Here is a 15,957-nt window from a genome sequence, read left to right as displayed (position 1 = left end):
AAATAGTAACAAGACACTTAGAAAATAATAAAGTTTGGGCAGAGTCAACATGGAGTTTTGAAAGGGAAATCACAATTGCAATATTGTTAGAAGTTTTTTTGAGGCTGTAACTAGCATAATGGATAAGAGGGAACCAGTGTACTTGGACTTTCAAAAGGCCTTCAAGCTGGTGCCATGGGAGGTTATTAAATGAAATGAGAGCACATGCTACTGGGGCTAACACACTGGCAAGGATTGAAGATTGGTTAACCGACAAGGCAGGCAGAGAAGGACACTCGGACAAGTGGACTGCTGCAGGGATTGGTGCTGGGGCCTCTTCTGCCACAACCTACAACAATGACTTGGATGGCCAAGTGCATTCTATCCATGTTTGCTGATGACCGATATCTGGGTGGCTTGTGTGAGTTGTGAGAGGATGCAGAGAGAGGCTTCAGGGGGATAAAGACAGGATAAATGAATGGGCGAAGGGCATGGCAGATGGAATATAATGTGGAAAGACGTAATAGAAGCACTTTGATAGAAAGGTGCAGTATTTTTAAAAGCTGAACAGTTGAAAGGTGGTGGTGGTCAGGGGAACCTGGATGTTCTTGAACATAAATTACTCAAGGTTAACATGCATGTATAGCCAGCAATTAGGAAGGCTAACAGAATGTTGGCCTTTATTGCAAGAGGATTTGAATACAAAAAGGAAAAGACACTTTGCTGCAATCATATTGAACCCTGGTTCAACCACACTTGGTATTGCAGTAAATTAAATAGTAACATGCATTTATGCTTAATTAATTACTACAGCTTACTAGTTGTTAAGGATCTGTGCATTCAGTTGGTGCCCTGGTTCTACACAAAAGCTAAATATAACTCATACTGTATCATACGTACTCATGTTCTGATGGTCTGGGCAGTCCTTCTGAAAGTGCTCCACCGAGCCACACAGCTTGCAACAACGTCCTGTAAAACAGCACCATTTATCAGAAGCATTTTCAAGGATGTTTTATTGTCCCAACTAACACCTCCACCATCACAGACTTGACTTACTTATTATGACACAGGAGATCATTTGTCCCACTGGTTTCATTGTAGCTCCTGGTACAGCAATTCTATCAGCCCCACTCCCCTGTAGTCCTGCAACTCTTTCAATGCCCATCAACTTCCCTTTGAACCTTTTGCTACTTACTACACAAAGGGTCATCTTACCAGAGCCAATAAGCCTACCAGCACATCTTTGCAATGTAGGAGAACTCCACATGGACAGCACCCGAGGTTTGGAAATTCCAGGTCGGTGGAGCTGTGAGGCAGCACCACTAACTGCTGTGTCACTCTGACATCCATATAAAGACTTACGGGCAAAAGGCACATACATGGAGGCAAGTTTAATTTTCAAACATGAACATTTATATCCTTGGTTTAAAAACACTGGACTTCAGATAAATATACTGTGTGTGTTACCAAGCAATATATAACCAAGTATGCTCCACGCTTGATTCTTAGTTTATGACATGTATGGCTACGATAGGCATGGATAGCTATAGGGTTTCTGGGTTGGAAGTATAAGAGAATGGGGAAATCAATGTTACTGATCCGGGATATATCCAAGGTTATGACGGAAAGTGAGGGAAGAGATTGTTGCACCTTTGGCAACGATCTTTACGTCCTCACTGGCCACAGGAGTAGTGCCAGATGATTGGAGGGTGGCAAATGTTGTTCCTTTGTTTAAGAAAGGGAGTAGGGATAACCCTGGGAATTACAGACCAATGAGTCTTACTTCAGTAGTGGGCAAATTACTGGAGAAGATTCATAGAGACAGGATTTATGGGCATTTGGAGAAGCATAGGCTGATTAGGGACAGTCAGCATGGCTTTGTGAGGGGCAGGTCGTACCTCACGAGCCTGATGAATTCTTTGAGGATGTGACAAAGCACATTGATGAAGGTAGAGCAGTGGATGTGGTGTACATGGATTTTAATAAGGCGTTTAATAAGGTTCCTCATGGAAGGCTTATTCAGAAAGTCAGGAGGAATGGAATCCAGGGAAACTTGGCTGTGAGGATTCAGAATTGGCTTGCTCATAGAAGACAGAGGGTGGTGGTAGATGGAGCATATTCTGCCTGGAGGTCGGTGACCAGTGGTGTTCCGCAGGGATCTGTTCTGGGACCCCTGGCTCTTTGTGATTTTTATAAATGACTTGAACGAGGATGTGAAACAGTGGGTTAGTAAGTTTGCTGATGATACAAAGGTTGGTGGTGTTGTGGGTAGTGTAGAAGGTTGCTGTAGATTCCAACAGGATATTGAATGAATGCAGAGTTGGGCTGAGAAGTGGCAGATGGAGTTCAACCCAGAAAAGTGTGAAGTGATACACTTCGGGAGATCGAATTTGAAGGCAGAGTACGAGATTAATGGCAGGACTCTTAGCAGTGTAGAGGAACAGAGGGATCTTGGCGTCCACGTGAACCAAAGGGCCTGTACTGTGCTGTAATTTCTATGTCTCTGACCGTTTCTCAGTATTGTATGAGGAGTGGATGATGTTCAGCTGTGAAAATGCTCATGGGCCATGGTGGGATGCTGCAGGGGCTAAATTAACATAGCAGGGCACGGTAGAAGAACAAGATAGTGGAAGAGTGGAATAGGAATGGGAAAGCAAGCTTTAGTTACGTACGACCCAACATCACAGGAAGGCTGAAAGTGGTCAAAGAGATTAAGATGGTCAAAAGTAAATCTGGATAATTATAGGCAGAAGAATTCTGCAGAAACGTGTTCTGGGAAAGACCAGAGCCAGTAAGGCTCATTTCATTAGATCAAAGAGAAAATTAAATGGTGTTCAAAGTATAGGATGTTTTGTGTTCGATATTGAAGCCTTTCACACCTGCTTCAACCTCTCCGAAGATAGAATGAGCAGAAAACCGTGAGCAATATGAACTGTTCAGCTATTTTATTTCACTATAAAATGAATACGAAGAACAGGAACTGAAATGTGACGACAACTTTCACTAATGCTGCACTGTTGATGCACCAAAATACTGCAAGGGGGTTTTGTCTACAAAAAAAACGACACTGGCCATATAAAGGAATATTAGAATAGATGCTGATTTTTGGGAGCATTTTAACAGAAGCAAGAAGTAGAAAGGACTTAGTTAATTCAATCTATTCAACTAATTTTCACATAATAACAAGTAGCTACATTATTGAATATTAGTATCTAATATTGCCAGTCCAAAATAAGACTGATTCTAATAATTCTGCAGCATCTTAACCTCTTTGCCTCAGCAGTATTTATAGTTTTCTGTTGAATAGACCTGGCTGCTTTTGCAGTTTTCCTATCTGATGTCCCCTGCTATTCTTCACATTTCACTGAGTATACCTAACCACCACTCTCCAGCACAAAGTGTGTAATTATTGATTAAGCTAAAGAACTGCTCATAATCTTGTCCATGGGGAAACAACATCAAAGATTGTTCACTTGCATCGTAGTTAGCTACAGTCAGAGCCTGACTTTTTTTTATATACAAAACCATATTTTAAAACACAACTTCAAATAAAAGTAATGCTGATCCAAAGTACTTTTTACAGAATTCTTTGAACAGATGAACAGCGGTGGTCTTTTCTATTCTTGTGCATGTACACGTGCACATGGAGAATAACCTTTAAGTATCTAATACAAGAACTGAATCCCAGAAAGAAAGAGAGAAGCAAAGGACTTCAGAAGTTAAAGGACTTCATTTGGCCTATCATTCCTTTATTTGAAGCTTTATATTTATTTGTTCCAAGCTAAACCTGCAAATGAAGTTTTATTTTAAGCTTGATTTCTTTTTTTTTTTCCCCCCAATAGTGACCTCCCCAATATAATTTCATACAATTTTCATGACATTTGGCAATTGAAACTCAGAGAACATTACTTCATCGTTGGGTCATTGCTCTAGCCCAGACTACATGCAAGAAAGCTTAACTCTAGGCTGGAGAGACAAGGTAGAGGAATCTGAAAGCAAAATATTGCAGATGTTGGAAATACAAAATAAGAGCAGAAAATCTGAAAAGACTCTTCAGGTCAGGCCCCAACTGTGGATAAGAGTGAACACTTCAGGCTGGTGACTTTTCATTAAAACCCTTTCCAGCAGAAAATTGACCTGATATATTAACTTTTTCTCTCTCCGCAAATCCTGCCTGACCAGATAGGTAAGAGGGTTGATTAAAGGAATATTGTTAAAAAAGATGATTTGTGAGTATCTTATCTATTCAACACAGATCAGTCAGGTCCCATCTGTGCAGCACATTTGAACCATAAAGAATTTAATTTGTTATCTTAAATATATTCAAAGCTACTCAGAGTGAAATTGTATATAGTCCAAGAAGACACCAACCTCTAACCTCACTACGACGCTATTTAACTCTCGTTATAAAAATATTTCCTGCTTATTGTGAAAAGAAGCAGCAAACATCCATTGATGAGCTCCATGAGGAACAGTGACATGGATCAATGCATATTAGTGCACAATCATCAAGCATCTAATCAGCTTAATCACACTTTTGAGAAGTTGCACTCCAGATCACCTCCAGCATCTCAAAACAATGAGAAATGTTACTGCTAAGTCAGTGGTTTGTTTGATTTAATCTTGAATAAGTTTGATCCCCAGAGATTTTTAATTTCAAGCTGACGATCATATCCTTTCTTTGCCAAGTATGCAGTCAGTTTTGGATAAGTGTGAAAAGCTGAAAGCTGAACACTTCTTTGGAACTGTCCCTTTGAATCTATGTCAGCAAGCAGTAACTTTCAATAGAGAAAAGTGTTTACGATCATTAAAATTTTCTGGACTCTACTTCATCAATGACGGCATGATCAACATTGACTCCTGACAAAGTAGTATCGGCATCACCGAAAACTAACTTCTTGACTTGTTTTCTTGAATTATTTAATAATTGAATAATTTTCAATTATTTAAAGGAATGCAAAGCAGATAAAAAGGTCAGAATACTCATTAGTGCTGTGTGATCCAAAATTAAGAATTTTGCTTATTCTGACACATCTAATCAGCTGTAAGTGACAAACCAATGGAATATATGGTCTGGGGTTCTCTGATGGTAAAACTGCACTATTTGTATATTAATACTGCCTGAAATACTTTGCAATCAGAGATGCTAAGTCACTAACTGCCTGAAATCATACAGAGAATTGCAGCTTTTAAAATAATTGAATAATGCTGCATGTTGCTCCTAAACAACGACGGATAGGGAATAAAAGGCTACTTCACTGGTGCATTTTGATTCTCTTGAACCCAAAGATAGGAATACTTCAAGTACATGCAAACCATTTTAAAAGGATAAGAGCAACAAAGGTTAAAACTGCTATAAAGCCCACAGCTACATTTTATGTCTTAGCGTCAATACAACACTTACAAGCAACAGACCCACTGCTAAGCTTCTCTTCTCTTGACATCTGCAGATTTTTGTGCAAGCACCGGAAATGCAATCTAAGTTTCCTTAAAACGTTAATTAGGAATCTGGCAAACAGTATGGGGCACTGCAAAAACTTCAGAAAGGCAAAGTCTGGTTAACAGATAGGGCACATATTAAATGCAGTTCAATGTGCACAAATGTGAGGAGAATAAAGAGAGTGAGTGCTTAATCCACACCTCTCAAAATGTTTCGGTTGATTAAGAGAAACCTAGGCCTACAATATTCACAGCAATTGCAAGTCAATAAAGTCATTAAAAAAGGTTAGCAGTGTTTCTGTTTTTATAATTAGAGTCAAAACGTGTAATAATATGGTAGATAAATTTATTTAAAACACTGATTGTGTTTAGCCACTATTGTCCAAAACATAAATCACAAGATAAATACGGTTAATGCATTATCTAGATGGCTAATTGCCACTTTGATTGGTAAATAACTAAAAAGGCACATGCCAACAATAGGTACTTGCTTATCTACTTTAATCTTTCTGAGCACTGGTCAACGAAAAGTTAAGACAAAAAGCCAAGTGTGGCTTGCTTTCTTATTTGCTGAATGATATGTACAAATCTAATAGATAACGTGGCATAGATTCACAAGGCTGATGCTCGAAATGGAAAGAAAATTACAAAGAAAGGCTTTAGCTACTGAACTATTTCCACTGAAACAGAGAGCGTTAAGAGAAAATTTAATAGAGGATTTTAAACATATGAAAATCTTTCCCAGTTCACTTCATCAAATACTGTGGCTGGAGACTTGGTGAAAAGAGGTCATCTGGATAATGAAATGCTTTGCTTCCCCTCCATTGGTGTCTAGTGGAGGTATGTGAGAAGGGCTTAGGAAAATTTACTCTTCCATTTTCTTTACTCTTCTTGTGAAAAGGCATTTGACTTTGCTCGCAATACTCAGATCAGTATTTCACCATAAGATATCCTTATTAGTCACATGTACATCGAAACACACAGTGAAATACATCTTTTGCGTAGAGTGTTCAGGGGACAGCCCGCATGTGTCGCCACGCTTCTGGTGCCAACATAGCACGCCCGCAACTTCCTAACCTGTACGTCTTTGGAATGTGGGAGGAAACCGGAGCACCCGGAGGAAACCCACGCAGACACAGGGAGAACGTACAAACTCCTTACAGACAGCGGCCGGAATTGAACCTGGGTCGCTGACACTGTAATAGCGTTACGCTAACCGCTACACTATTGTCTATATCCTCCTTGAAACTTGCCTTCCCACCTATTTCTGTGCTGCCTGCGAATCTGGTCACTCCACATTCACTTCCATCAACCACATCATGAATATATTTTGTAAACAATTGCAGTCCCAACCTGCAGATGACTTCCCTTGTCCGTTTGCTGCTTTAAGCCTAACACTCCCACCATCTTATCTCGAGACTTAACGTTTTGTGAGACACCTGATCAAATGGCTTCTGAAAGTTCAAATTCATTGACTGGTTCCCTCTCCACTCTGGCTGAGACTTGCTCTAAAAAACCTTAATATTTGTCAGACACAGTGTCTTCTAGTCATGCTAACTTAGCGTGATCAGCTTTACAATTTTTCAAATGTGCTGCTATTTCTTGCTTAAGAATTGATTCTCACATTTATGGACATTAGATATTAGGCTAATCAGCCCATAATTACCTGCTTTTTGCCTTCCTCCATTTTTGAATAGGGGTGTCACATTGGCAGTTTTCCAGAATCTAAGGATTTTTGAAAGAAAATAACTAATGCATCCACTATCCTAGTCGCCACTTCTTATAGGATCCTTGGATGCTTCTTGCCTGTTAGCCAAAATGCCTAATTAACTTGGCAACTGTCCAAGGACATACATATGAAATCAGAAGTCAAAGCTGCAGCAGTGAATTGCTGTTCCAACTTTCTTTATGATGCTGTTATGCTTCAGCATTTCTGTGTGGTCCTTGAGGGAGATGCTGCTCGAAACCGCTGTCCCTAACATTAACTTTGTTAATATTCATAAGGTAGAATAAGAAGGGTGCTTCAGTATGAGAAGGCATTCTAAAAATGTGAGCCATTATATGAAGTACATCTGTTTGCATTACTGGAGCCTATGTTTATCACTTTCTAAAGCATCTAACGAAACAAGAATTTACATAAAAACATCATGATATTCAGGATGTGTTAAACTGAACTGTGGGTGTGTCACAGTCATTAGTTTAAAGAATGTACTTACCATTTGCATATAGTCCCTTTGGGTTGTCTGGACAGGACCTTGAAAGATGTCCAGTTTCACCACAAATAAAACATTTAGCAAATGGAAATTCTCCTGTAAAATTGAAGCAATTTTTATTTAGAAACTCAGGGAAATTATTTCAGCAATGTACAGAAACAGAGATATATACTGGTAGCTGGGCCATGGAGAATTGATGCCTGACAGCAGCAGGCAAGCACCATGCACGTTGGCTTTGATGTAGCTTTGCCAGTTTGGCACTGCATTTTTAGGTAGAGCTGGTGCTGATTCACTCCTCACTGAATGACCGAGTCATTCAAGTGGAAAATATGTTTGGGTTCAACATGGAGGAAAGGGAGGAAGTAAAAAGGACAGGGTAACGGCATACACAGTTACTGAGCTGACTAAACAGCAGTTGTTCATCCTATCCAGGTGGAAAACTTTGGTTATCCCACTAAAACAGTGCAGCAAATCCAAGGAATAATTCATGGAATAGGCTCTGAACTGATCACCCTTGCAAACTGGAGATACCCAACATGCAAGACACTTAGATGCATATATAAAAATCTTACACTTTAATTTACCTAGTGCAGGGTCAACCTTTGCTCTGCATTTCTGGATCTCATGCTCTGTGGAACCACACCGGTAACAGATACCGCTTCCCATCTCTTCATCTTTGTCCATTTCTGGGCACTGTTCCATTCCATGCCCTGCTTTTCTGCAGTGGAAACATATCTGACCAAGCAAAGGAAGAAAATAATTGTTTTTTGGATATTTCATTCAGTTGTATATTTATGATTATTATCCCTTACTGGAATGAATGTTCTCTGAAACACTTAAATGTTCTGAAACTCCCATATGAAACTTCATAGAGCAATAACTCACGCACCACTACAGGTCACATATATAGTTTCATCTGACCCTCTGGACATCCCTAGTATCCAAAATACCCCGCTGAATCTAAACTTTTTCCCCCTTCTAAGGTTAAAAAGACTATTGATGAATTTCATTAAAATAATTCCTATACATCAGATTAATGAATTGACTGAATTAGGCAGTCAGAACAAAAACACATATTAGTGTACATATTTAGCAAATAAAATTTGGATAATTAGGAATAACTGAAAATTAAGCAAAAGAGCAGGCGAGCAGTCAAGAGCCTGACAGGTTCCAACAATACCCGTCAGGCTGGCTGTGGATTCAGATCAAATATTTGGGTTCAGGGTCTGTCGAGCTGCAACTGACTAGCCCAGCTCAGGACTTTCTGAACATTGCCAAATGTTTTATCCCAGATGGGTTTTAATTTTATAATTGTGCAGACTTCTATTATGCAGCTTTTATTAATTATATTTACATTTGTATCAATCTCAGATAATGGTGCAGCACTTTACTGTGCCACCAATCTACATCCCTAAAGGTGTTACTGGCATTTACTCTGATGAATCCCAAACCCACAGGCTCTACCATGAGGGATGAGGGCAGCTTGTGCTTGGGAACACTGCCACCAGCAATCTTCCCTCCCCGTCGTACATCTTTGACATGGAAATATATTGCCTTTAGTTCACTGTCTAAGCCCTGCAACTTTCCTTTCAACAGCACTGTGGGAGTACCTTCACCAATAGGAGTGCCATGGTTCAAGATGGCTTGCCAACACCTCCTCCAGGGCAATTAGGGATAGACGATAAGTGCCACTCTTGTCAACAATGTCCAAGTCCCGAAAATTGAATAAATCAGTACTTAGAGAGGATATCCTGGAGGGATCATTCAATGAGGTCATATGGGTCAGGAATGAGAGACACAATCTATAAGTTTAACTAACTATAAGTTAGGAATAAGAGAGAGACAATCACTTTGCTGGGGTTATACTAAAGGCCTCACGACAGTCAGCAGGAAGTAGAGGAACCAATATGTAAGCAAATCGCAGGAAGGTACAAGAGTAAAAGGTTTACAGTGGTGGAGAATTTTAACTTTCGCACATTGACTGGAATTGCCTTGGTGCAAGGGGCTTAGATGGGACAGAAGTTAGGTGTGTCCAATATAGTTTTTTGAGGCAATATGTTGAGAGACCTACTAGAGATGGTGCAGTACTCCACCTTATCTTAGCTAGTGAAACTGGGCAGGTGGAAGTGTTGGTGGGTGGGGACGCTTTGGGAACAATGACCACACTACTGCAAGTTTCAAGGTAATTGTGGAAAGGGATGAGGTTGGTCCTCAAGTTAAGGTCTTGAATTGGGTGAAGGCTGATTTTAATAGCACAAGGGAGGACCTGGTGAGAGTAGATTGGGAGCAGATGCCTGTGGGTAAATTGACAGCTGACAAATGGGAGCCTTCTAAAAGATAGTTAGTAAGAGTTCAGGGCCAGCATGTTCCTGTCAGGGTGAACGGGGGAGATGGCAAGATTAGGGAGCCCTGGATGACAAAGGATATTGAAGGCTTGATCAGCAGGTATAGGAACTGGGACCGAGGGAGTCTCTTGAGGAACATAGTGTAGGAGAGAACTTAAAAACAAATTAGGAGGGCATAAAGAGGCCAAGAAATATCCTTGGCAGGAAAGATTAAGGAGAATCCCACAACATTCTACAAGCATAACAGGAGCAAAAGGGTAGCCAGGCAAAGAGTGGGTCCTCTTAGGAACCAACAGGGTAATCGATGTGTGGAGCCGGGGATGTGGACAAGGTCCTTGATGAATAGTTCAGTATTCACCAAGGAGAAGGAGGTGGAAGACCAGGGAAGGATATGTGGGCTCTCCCACCAGTGAAAACATCCTGACATGTACCTTGTCATGGCCTCTTAGGATCTCGTATATTTCAATACGATCACCTGAATCTTGCAAAGAGACCTAGCCTTTCACTGCCTTCATTGATACTATATCCTTTCTTAGATAAGGGGACCAAACTGTGCACAATCCTCCAAGTGTGGCCTCACTGACACCCTGTACAACTGTAACAAAAACTTCCCTATTTCTAAACTCCAAGCTTTGTCCTCTGAACTATTTGCTGCCCTTGCCTGCTAACCTTTAGTGATTCATGCACAAGATACCTGGGTCCTTCTGTACATAGAACAGTACAGCACAGAACAGGCCCTTCGGCCCACAATGTTGTGCCGACATAGCTAATCCCTCCTATCCCATTTTCCTCTCATTCATGTGCCCATCCAAGCCCCTCTTAAAAGCCCCCAATGAATTTGCCTCCACCACCCTATCAAGCAATGCATTCCAGGCATCCATCACTCTTTCAGTAAAAAACTTACCCCTCACGCCTGTTCTGAACCTACCCCCCTCACCTTAAATGCATGCCCTCTGGTATTGGATCGCTCAATAATGGGAAAAACCTATCTGTGCCCCTCATAATTTTATACACTTCCAACAGATCACCCCTCAGCCTCCACCGCTCCAGAGAAAAGAGCCCAAGTTTGTCCAACCTCTCCTGATAGCATATGCCCTCTAATCCAGGCAGCATCCCCGTAAACCTCCTCTGCACCCTCTCTAAAGCCTCAACATCCTTCCTATAGTGAGGTGACCAGAATTGCACGCAATACTCTAAGTGCAGCCTAACCAGAGTTCTATAGAGATGCATCGTAACTTCTTGACTCCTATACTCAATACTTTACTCCTTTGCATCTTTTTCTATTTACACAATAATCTGCCTTTTGACTCACACCTTTGCACATCAAACTCCATTTACCAAGTTTTCGGCCACTTCTGTTGCAGGTTCACAACATCCTCATCACAACTCACCCTTACAACTATTTTTCTGTCATCGGCAAACTTGGATATTTTATATTATGGATAGGTGGTTAAGGCTCTCTTGTTGGGGTTGGTCATTGGCTGGCACCTTTGTGGCGTAGTGTCACAGACACATTTAGCTCGGAAATAGGCCATTGGGCCCAATTCATCCACGCTGACCGAGGTGCCTACCTGAGCTGGTCTCATTCACCTGCGTTTGACCCATATCCCTCTAAACCTTTCCTATCCATGAATCTGTCTAAATGTCTTTTAAACACTGTAATTGTACCCACCTCCAACACATCCTCTGGCAGCTTGTCCCCTCACCTTGTGCGTGAATAACTTACCCCTCAGATCCCCTTTAAAACTTCCCTCTCTCACCTTAAACCAATGCCCCCTAATTTTAGGCTTCCTTACCCTGGGAAAAAAACTGTGACCATTCACCCTATCTATGCCCCTCATGGTTTTATAAACCTCACTCCAGGGAAAACAGTCCCAGCCTATCTAGTCTCTCCTTATAACTCAAGCCCTCTAGTCCCATCTAGAAACATCATTGTGAACCTTTTCTGCATCCTTTCCAGCTTAATCATATCCTTCCTACAGCTGGACATAAAGAACAGCAAACAATACAATAAGAGCATTCTCACCAACGCCTTGGACAGCTGTAAGATGACATTCCAACTCTTATACTCAATGCCCTGACCAAAGAAACCAAGTGTGACAAACGTGCTCTTCACTACCTTGTCTACTTGGGGGAGACTATGTATTTGTACTCCTAAGTCTCTGCTCTACAACACTCCCTAGGGCCCTGCCATTTACTGTGCAAGTCCTGCCCTGATTTAATTTCCCAAATTGCAATGCTATGCGGTTGTCTGAGTTTACAGATAAAATTCTAAATTATTGTCAAGTTCCATCTGCATGAATGTTATGTGCCACTTATCTGTCCTTAATGTTGGCCAGATATTGTTGCATCGCTTGGTTTATGAGGAGTTGAGAATGGAATTGAACATTGCGCAATAATTCGTGAAATCCCCACTTCTATCCCAGTGAAAGGAAAGTGATCATTGAAGCAGCTGAAGTTGGTTGAGACGAGGACCATCCTGATGAACTACTGCAGTTATGTTTTGGACAGGGATGATTTATCTCCAACAATCATTTTCCTTTCCATATTTCCTTACAGCAGAGAAGGAAGTTATTTAGTATTTTGAGTCTATGCGGCCTCACAGAGCAGTCCAATTCTCTGTAATTAGTAAATTTTGTGTGAGATGTGATTCCAACCATTCCAAGAGTTTATCCCCTTGATGTGCATTGACATCAGTCCTTGATGCCACACTCAGTCATCTGTTGCCGTAACGAGAAGGCCAGTCAGTCCCACCTCACCTCTGTAATTCAGCTCTTTGGAAACCTGCAAGTTTCCCTCAAAGTCACAGACTATTCTAACTTAGAAACATATCACCATTCCTTCATTACCATAGGGTCCAAAACTGGAACTCTTAACCTAACAACACTGTGGCAGTGTCTTCACCACAAGGATTGCCATGGCTTCGGAAGGTATCTCATTACTACAAGGGTTGGCACTAACCATGCTCACATTCCTTGAATGAATAAAAAAAACATGATTTTTAATTTGGTGTAGGGATAACATTATTCTGTCAGTGCTGCTTTTATATTCTGAGTGCTTCTCCATGTGTGCAGGTATCACAAATAATATGGTATTCAAGTCTTGGCTGCATGGGACATTCCATTAGATAAAGGTCACCATTAAAAACAGATCAAATCATATTTTTGAATTGTTACAATTTTCCATCTTAATTCCTAATTTGGGAAAAACTTTACACAAATTTGCATATGCACACATCATTTCACTTATTATTATGATGCATGAGTGAATGATAGTCTAGTTATGACAAAGTTCTTACTACAATCTCTAACCTTATTTCAAGCTGAATGATTGTTAACACTTAAAAATTACCATGGCATTTTTTTTCTGTGCTTGCCTCTTCAATCTTCTATGCTCCCTTCTCTGGTCCTTCTTCAGGGCCAGTGCTGTGTCACCACTTATCTCTTCACTATCCACTGACACCAATTTTCCTTTGTGGAGAACTTGACCGGTTTTTTTCAGGTAGTCGGTGAACCCATTAACATCTTCGCTCTGATACTCTTTTTTCTTGTGGTACCATTCACTTTCCTTACTTTGTGGCCTGTTTCCGTGCCTGGGTAGCTGATTTTTAATGCTTTTGTTGTTTGTTTTTGCCTTACTTAGGCTACCATTCTGTTTCATCTGACTCCATGGTGTTGCTTCTGAGACTTTCTTTTTATGGATGTTATTAGCACGAGCCCAACGGGTCATTCTCTTCTTTTTCCAAGAGTCTGCGTAATGAAAATGAGTGCCGTAAAGTTACATCAATTATATGGTTCAAGAAAATAACAGAAACAGAATTTGACTTAGTCAGTCATCATAAATGGTTGCTGGAAAAGTCAAATGAATATCTTGGACATGTAACCTCATTAAATGCCATCAGAGATTCCATTGACAATCATTAGATCTATCAATTAAAATAAAATGTAAACATCGACAGGATTGAGCGCACCTTTAATGCCATTTGTCTGCTGACAAAAAAAAGTGCTGGGAATACTCAACAGGTCAGGCAGCAATCATGGTGAGAGAAACAAGTCTGTTTCAGTATGTCTGAGTGCATTGAATGGTAATTTGGATGAGATATTGATTTATTGGCATTATTTCAGAGAAGCTCAGGAGAAAACTGGAGTTTAGATTGAAATAAATTATTTTAGAAGTACTCTTCCACCCAGAAACAGGTTCTTCTACTGTAACCACCACTGAGCATTAAGAAATCTCAGTTCCAGAATTACCTGGATTTGAGATATGTGACATCTACAGAACTATGAGGAAGGTGGAGAAATTGGCACACACAATCGACCCTACGTGGTTTCAATGACAGTTTCATTCAAGCCAACTTGAAAAACACATTTTAACATCAGTCCAAGACATGGCTTGTGCAACACAGCAAGAGCGCAAAAGGGCACTATTGGTTATCAGAGGCAGAAGATGTGAGAGAGCTTGACAACATGGATGAAATGAGAATGCTCCTCCCGAGGGTGAATCAAAGGAGGTGTACTGTTGTGATAAGGTGCTTGGGAGAGGGGGTGAAAAGCTAGGGGTGGGGAAGGCTGGGTTGAGGGGGGTGGGGGGAAGGCTGGGTTGAGGGGGGTGGGGGGAGGGCTGGGTTGAGGGGGGTGGGGGGAGGGCCGGGTTGGGGGGGATGGGGTTATGGGGTTGGGGGGCTTGCAGAGGGCCGGGTGGGGGAGGTATGGGGGGCTGGGTTGGGTTGGGGGGGGGAGGGCCAGATTGAGGGTGTGGGGTGGGGGGGGAGGGCCGGATTTGGGGGGTGGGGGAGGGCCGGATTGGGGGGGAAGAGGGGGAGGGTCAGGTGGGGCCGGGGGTTAGGGTTAGGCGGGAGGGTTGGGATAAGAGTTGGGGTGTGGAGGGGGGGGCCGGGGTGGGGGGGTCGGGATGGGGTGTGGAGGAGGGGGCCGGGGGGGGTGGGGGGGTTGGATGGGGGGGTCCGGATGAGCTGGATGGGGGGGGGGCCGGGTTGGGGGGGTGGGGAGGGTCAGGTGGGGCCGGGGGTTAGGGTTAGGCGGGAGGGTCGGGATGAGGGTTGGGGTGTGGAGGGAGGGAGGGGGGGGGCCGGGGTGGGGAGGTCGGGATGGGGTGGGGGGGAGGGGGGTTGGGATAGGGGAGGGGGCTGGGTGGGGGGATGGGAGGGGTTGGATGGGGTGGGGGGAGGGGGGGTCGGGATGGGGAGGGGGGGAGGGATGGAGTCGGGGGCCGGGATGGGAGGGGTTGGATGGGGTGGGGGGAGGGGGGGGGTGGGATGCGGTGGGGGGGGAGGGGGGGAGGGGGGGGGAGGGGGACAGCGGGCGGACAGACGCCCCCCACCCCCACCCTTACCTCTGCCAGTCGCGTCGTCTCCTCACTTCCGGTGCCGCGCTCTACGCGCTCCGGCCGCTCCCCGGGGCGGGAGGACAGTTCCGACCTCGGCCATGGGGCCGGCGCCGGTGCCCCGGGATCTCCTGCGGCCGGGAGCGGCCCCGGGCCGGGGGACGATGTCAGGACAAGCGGCGGCCGCAGCAGCGGCAGGATCCCTGAGACTGTCACCGCGCTGCTCTGCCCTGACACAGGCCCCACACCAGCAGGTTCAGCGACACTCACTCGGTGCCTGAACCGTCCTGCGCACCCCCAGCCCTGCAGCTCAGCACCGTCACCCTGACACTGACACCCTGACACCCTGACACCGTCACCCTGACACTGACACCCTGACACCCTGACACCCTGTCACCCTGACACCCTGACACCGTCACCCTGACACTGACACCCTGACACCCTGACACCCTGACACCGTCACCCTGACACTGACACCCTGACACCCTGTCACCCTGACACCCTGACACCGTCACCCTGACACTGACACCCTGACACCCTGTCACCCTGACACCCTGACACCGTCACCCTGACACTGCCACCCTGTCACCCTGACACTGACACCCTGACACTGACACCCTGACACCCTGTCACCCTGT

General features: G+C 43.4%; 1 protein-coding gene across 3 annotated transcripts in view; it reads right to left on the bottom strand.

Moving 5' to 3' along the window:
• The window catches only part of zcchc9 (zinc finger, CCHC domain containing 9), a 30,408-nt gene extending 14,793 nt beyond the window's left edge, over positions 1 to 15,615 (bottom strand). Inside the window, exons 1-5 of one of the 3 annotated variants that reach the window (XM_052020567.1) lie at positions 15,329 to 15,615; positions 13,328 to 13,725; positions 8,216 to 8,366; positions 7,635 to 7,727; positions 880 to 948 (exon numbers count right to left, since the gene is read on the bottom strand). In XM_052020567.1, coding sequence (XP_051876527.1) covers positions 880 to 948; positions 7,635 to 7,727; positions 8,216 to 8,366; positions 13,328 to 13,705 — 691 coding nt within the window. In that variant the 5' untranslated portion in view covers positions 13,706 to 13,725; positions 15,329 to 15,615. The other 2 variants (XM_052020566.1, XM_052020568.1) reach the window with 2 other exon arrangements.
• Between the last annotated feature and the right edge of the window lie 342 nt (positions 15,616 to 15,957).

This window comes from Pristis pectinata, chromosome 7, assembly GCF_009764475.1.
Source record: "Pristis pectinata isolate sPriPec2 chromosome 7, sPriPec2.1.pri, whole genome shotgun sequence".
NCBI classification, from domain to species: domain Eukaryota; kingdom Metazoa; phylum Chordata; class Chondrichthyes; order Rhinopristiformes; family Pristidae; genus Pristis; species Pristis pectinata.
This window is presented reverse-complemented; position numbering and strand designations above follow the sequence as displayed.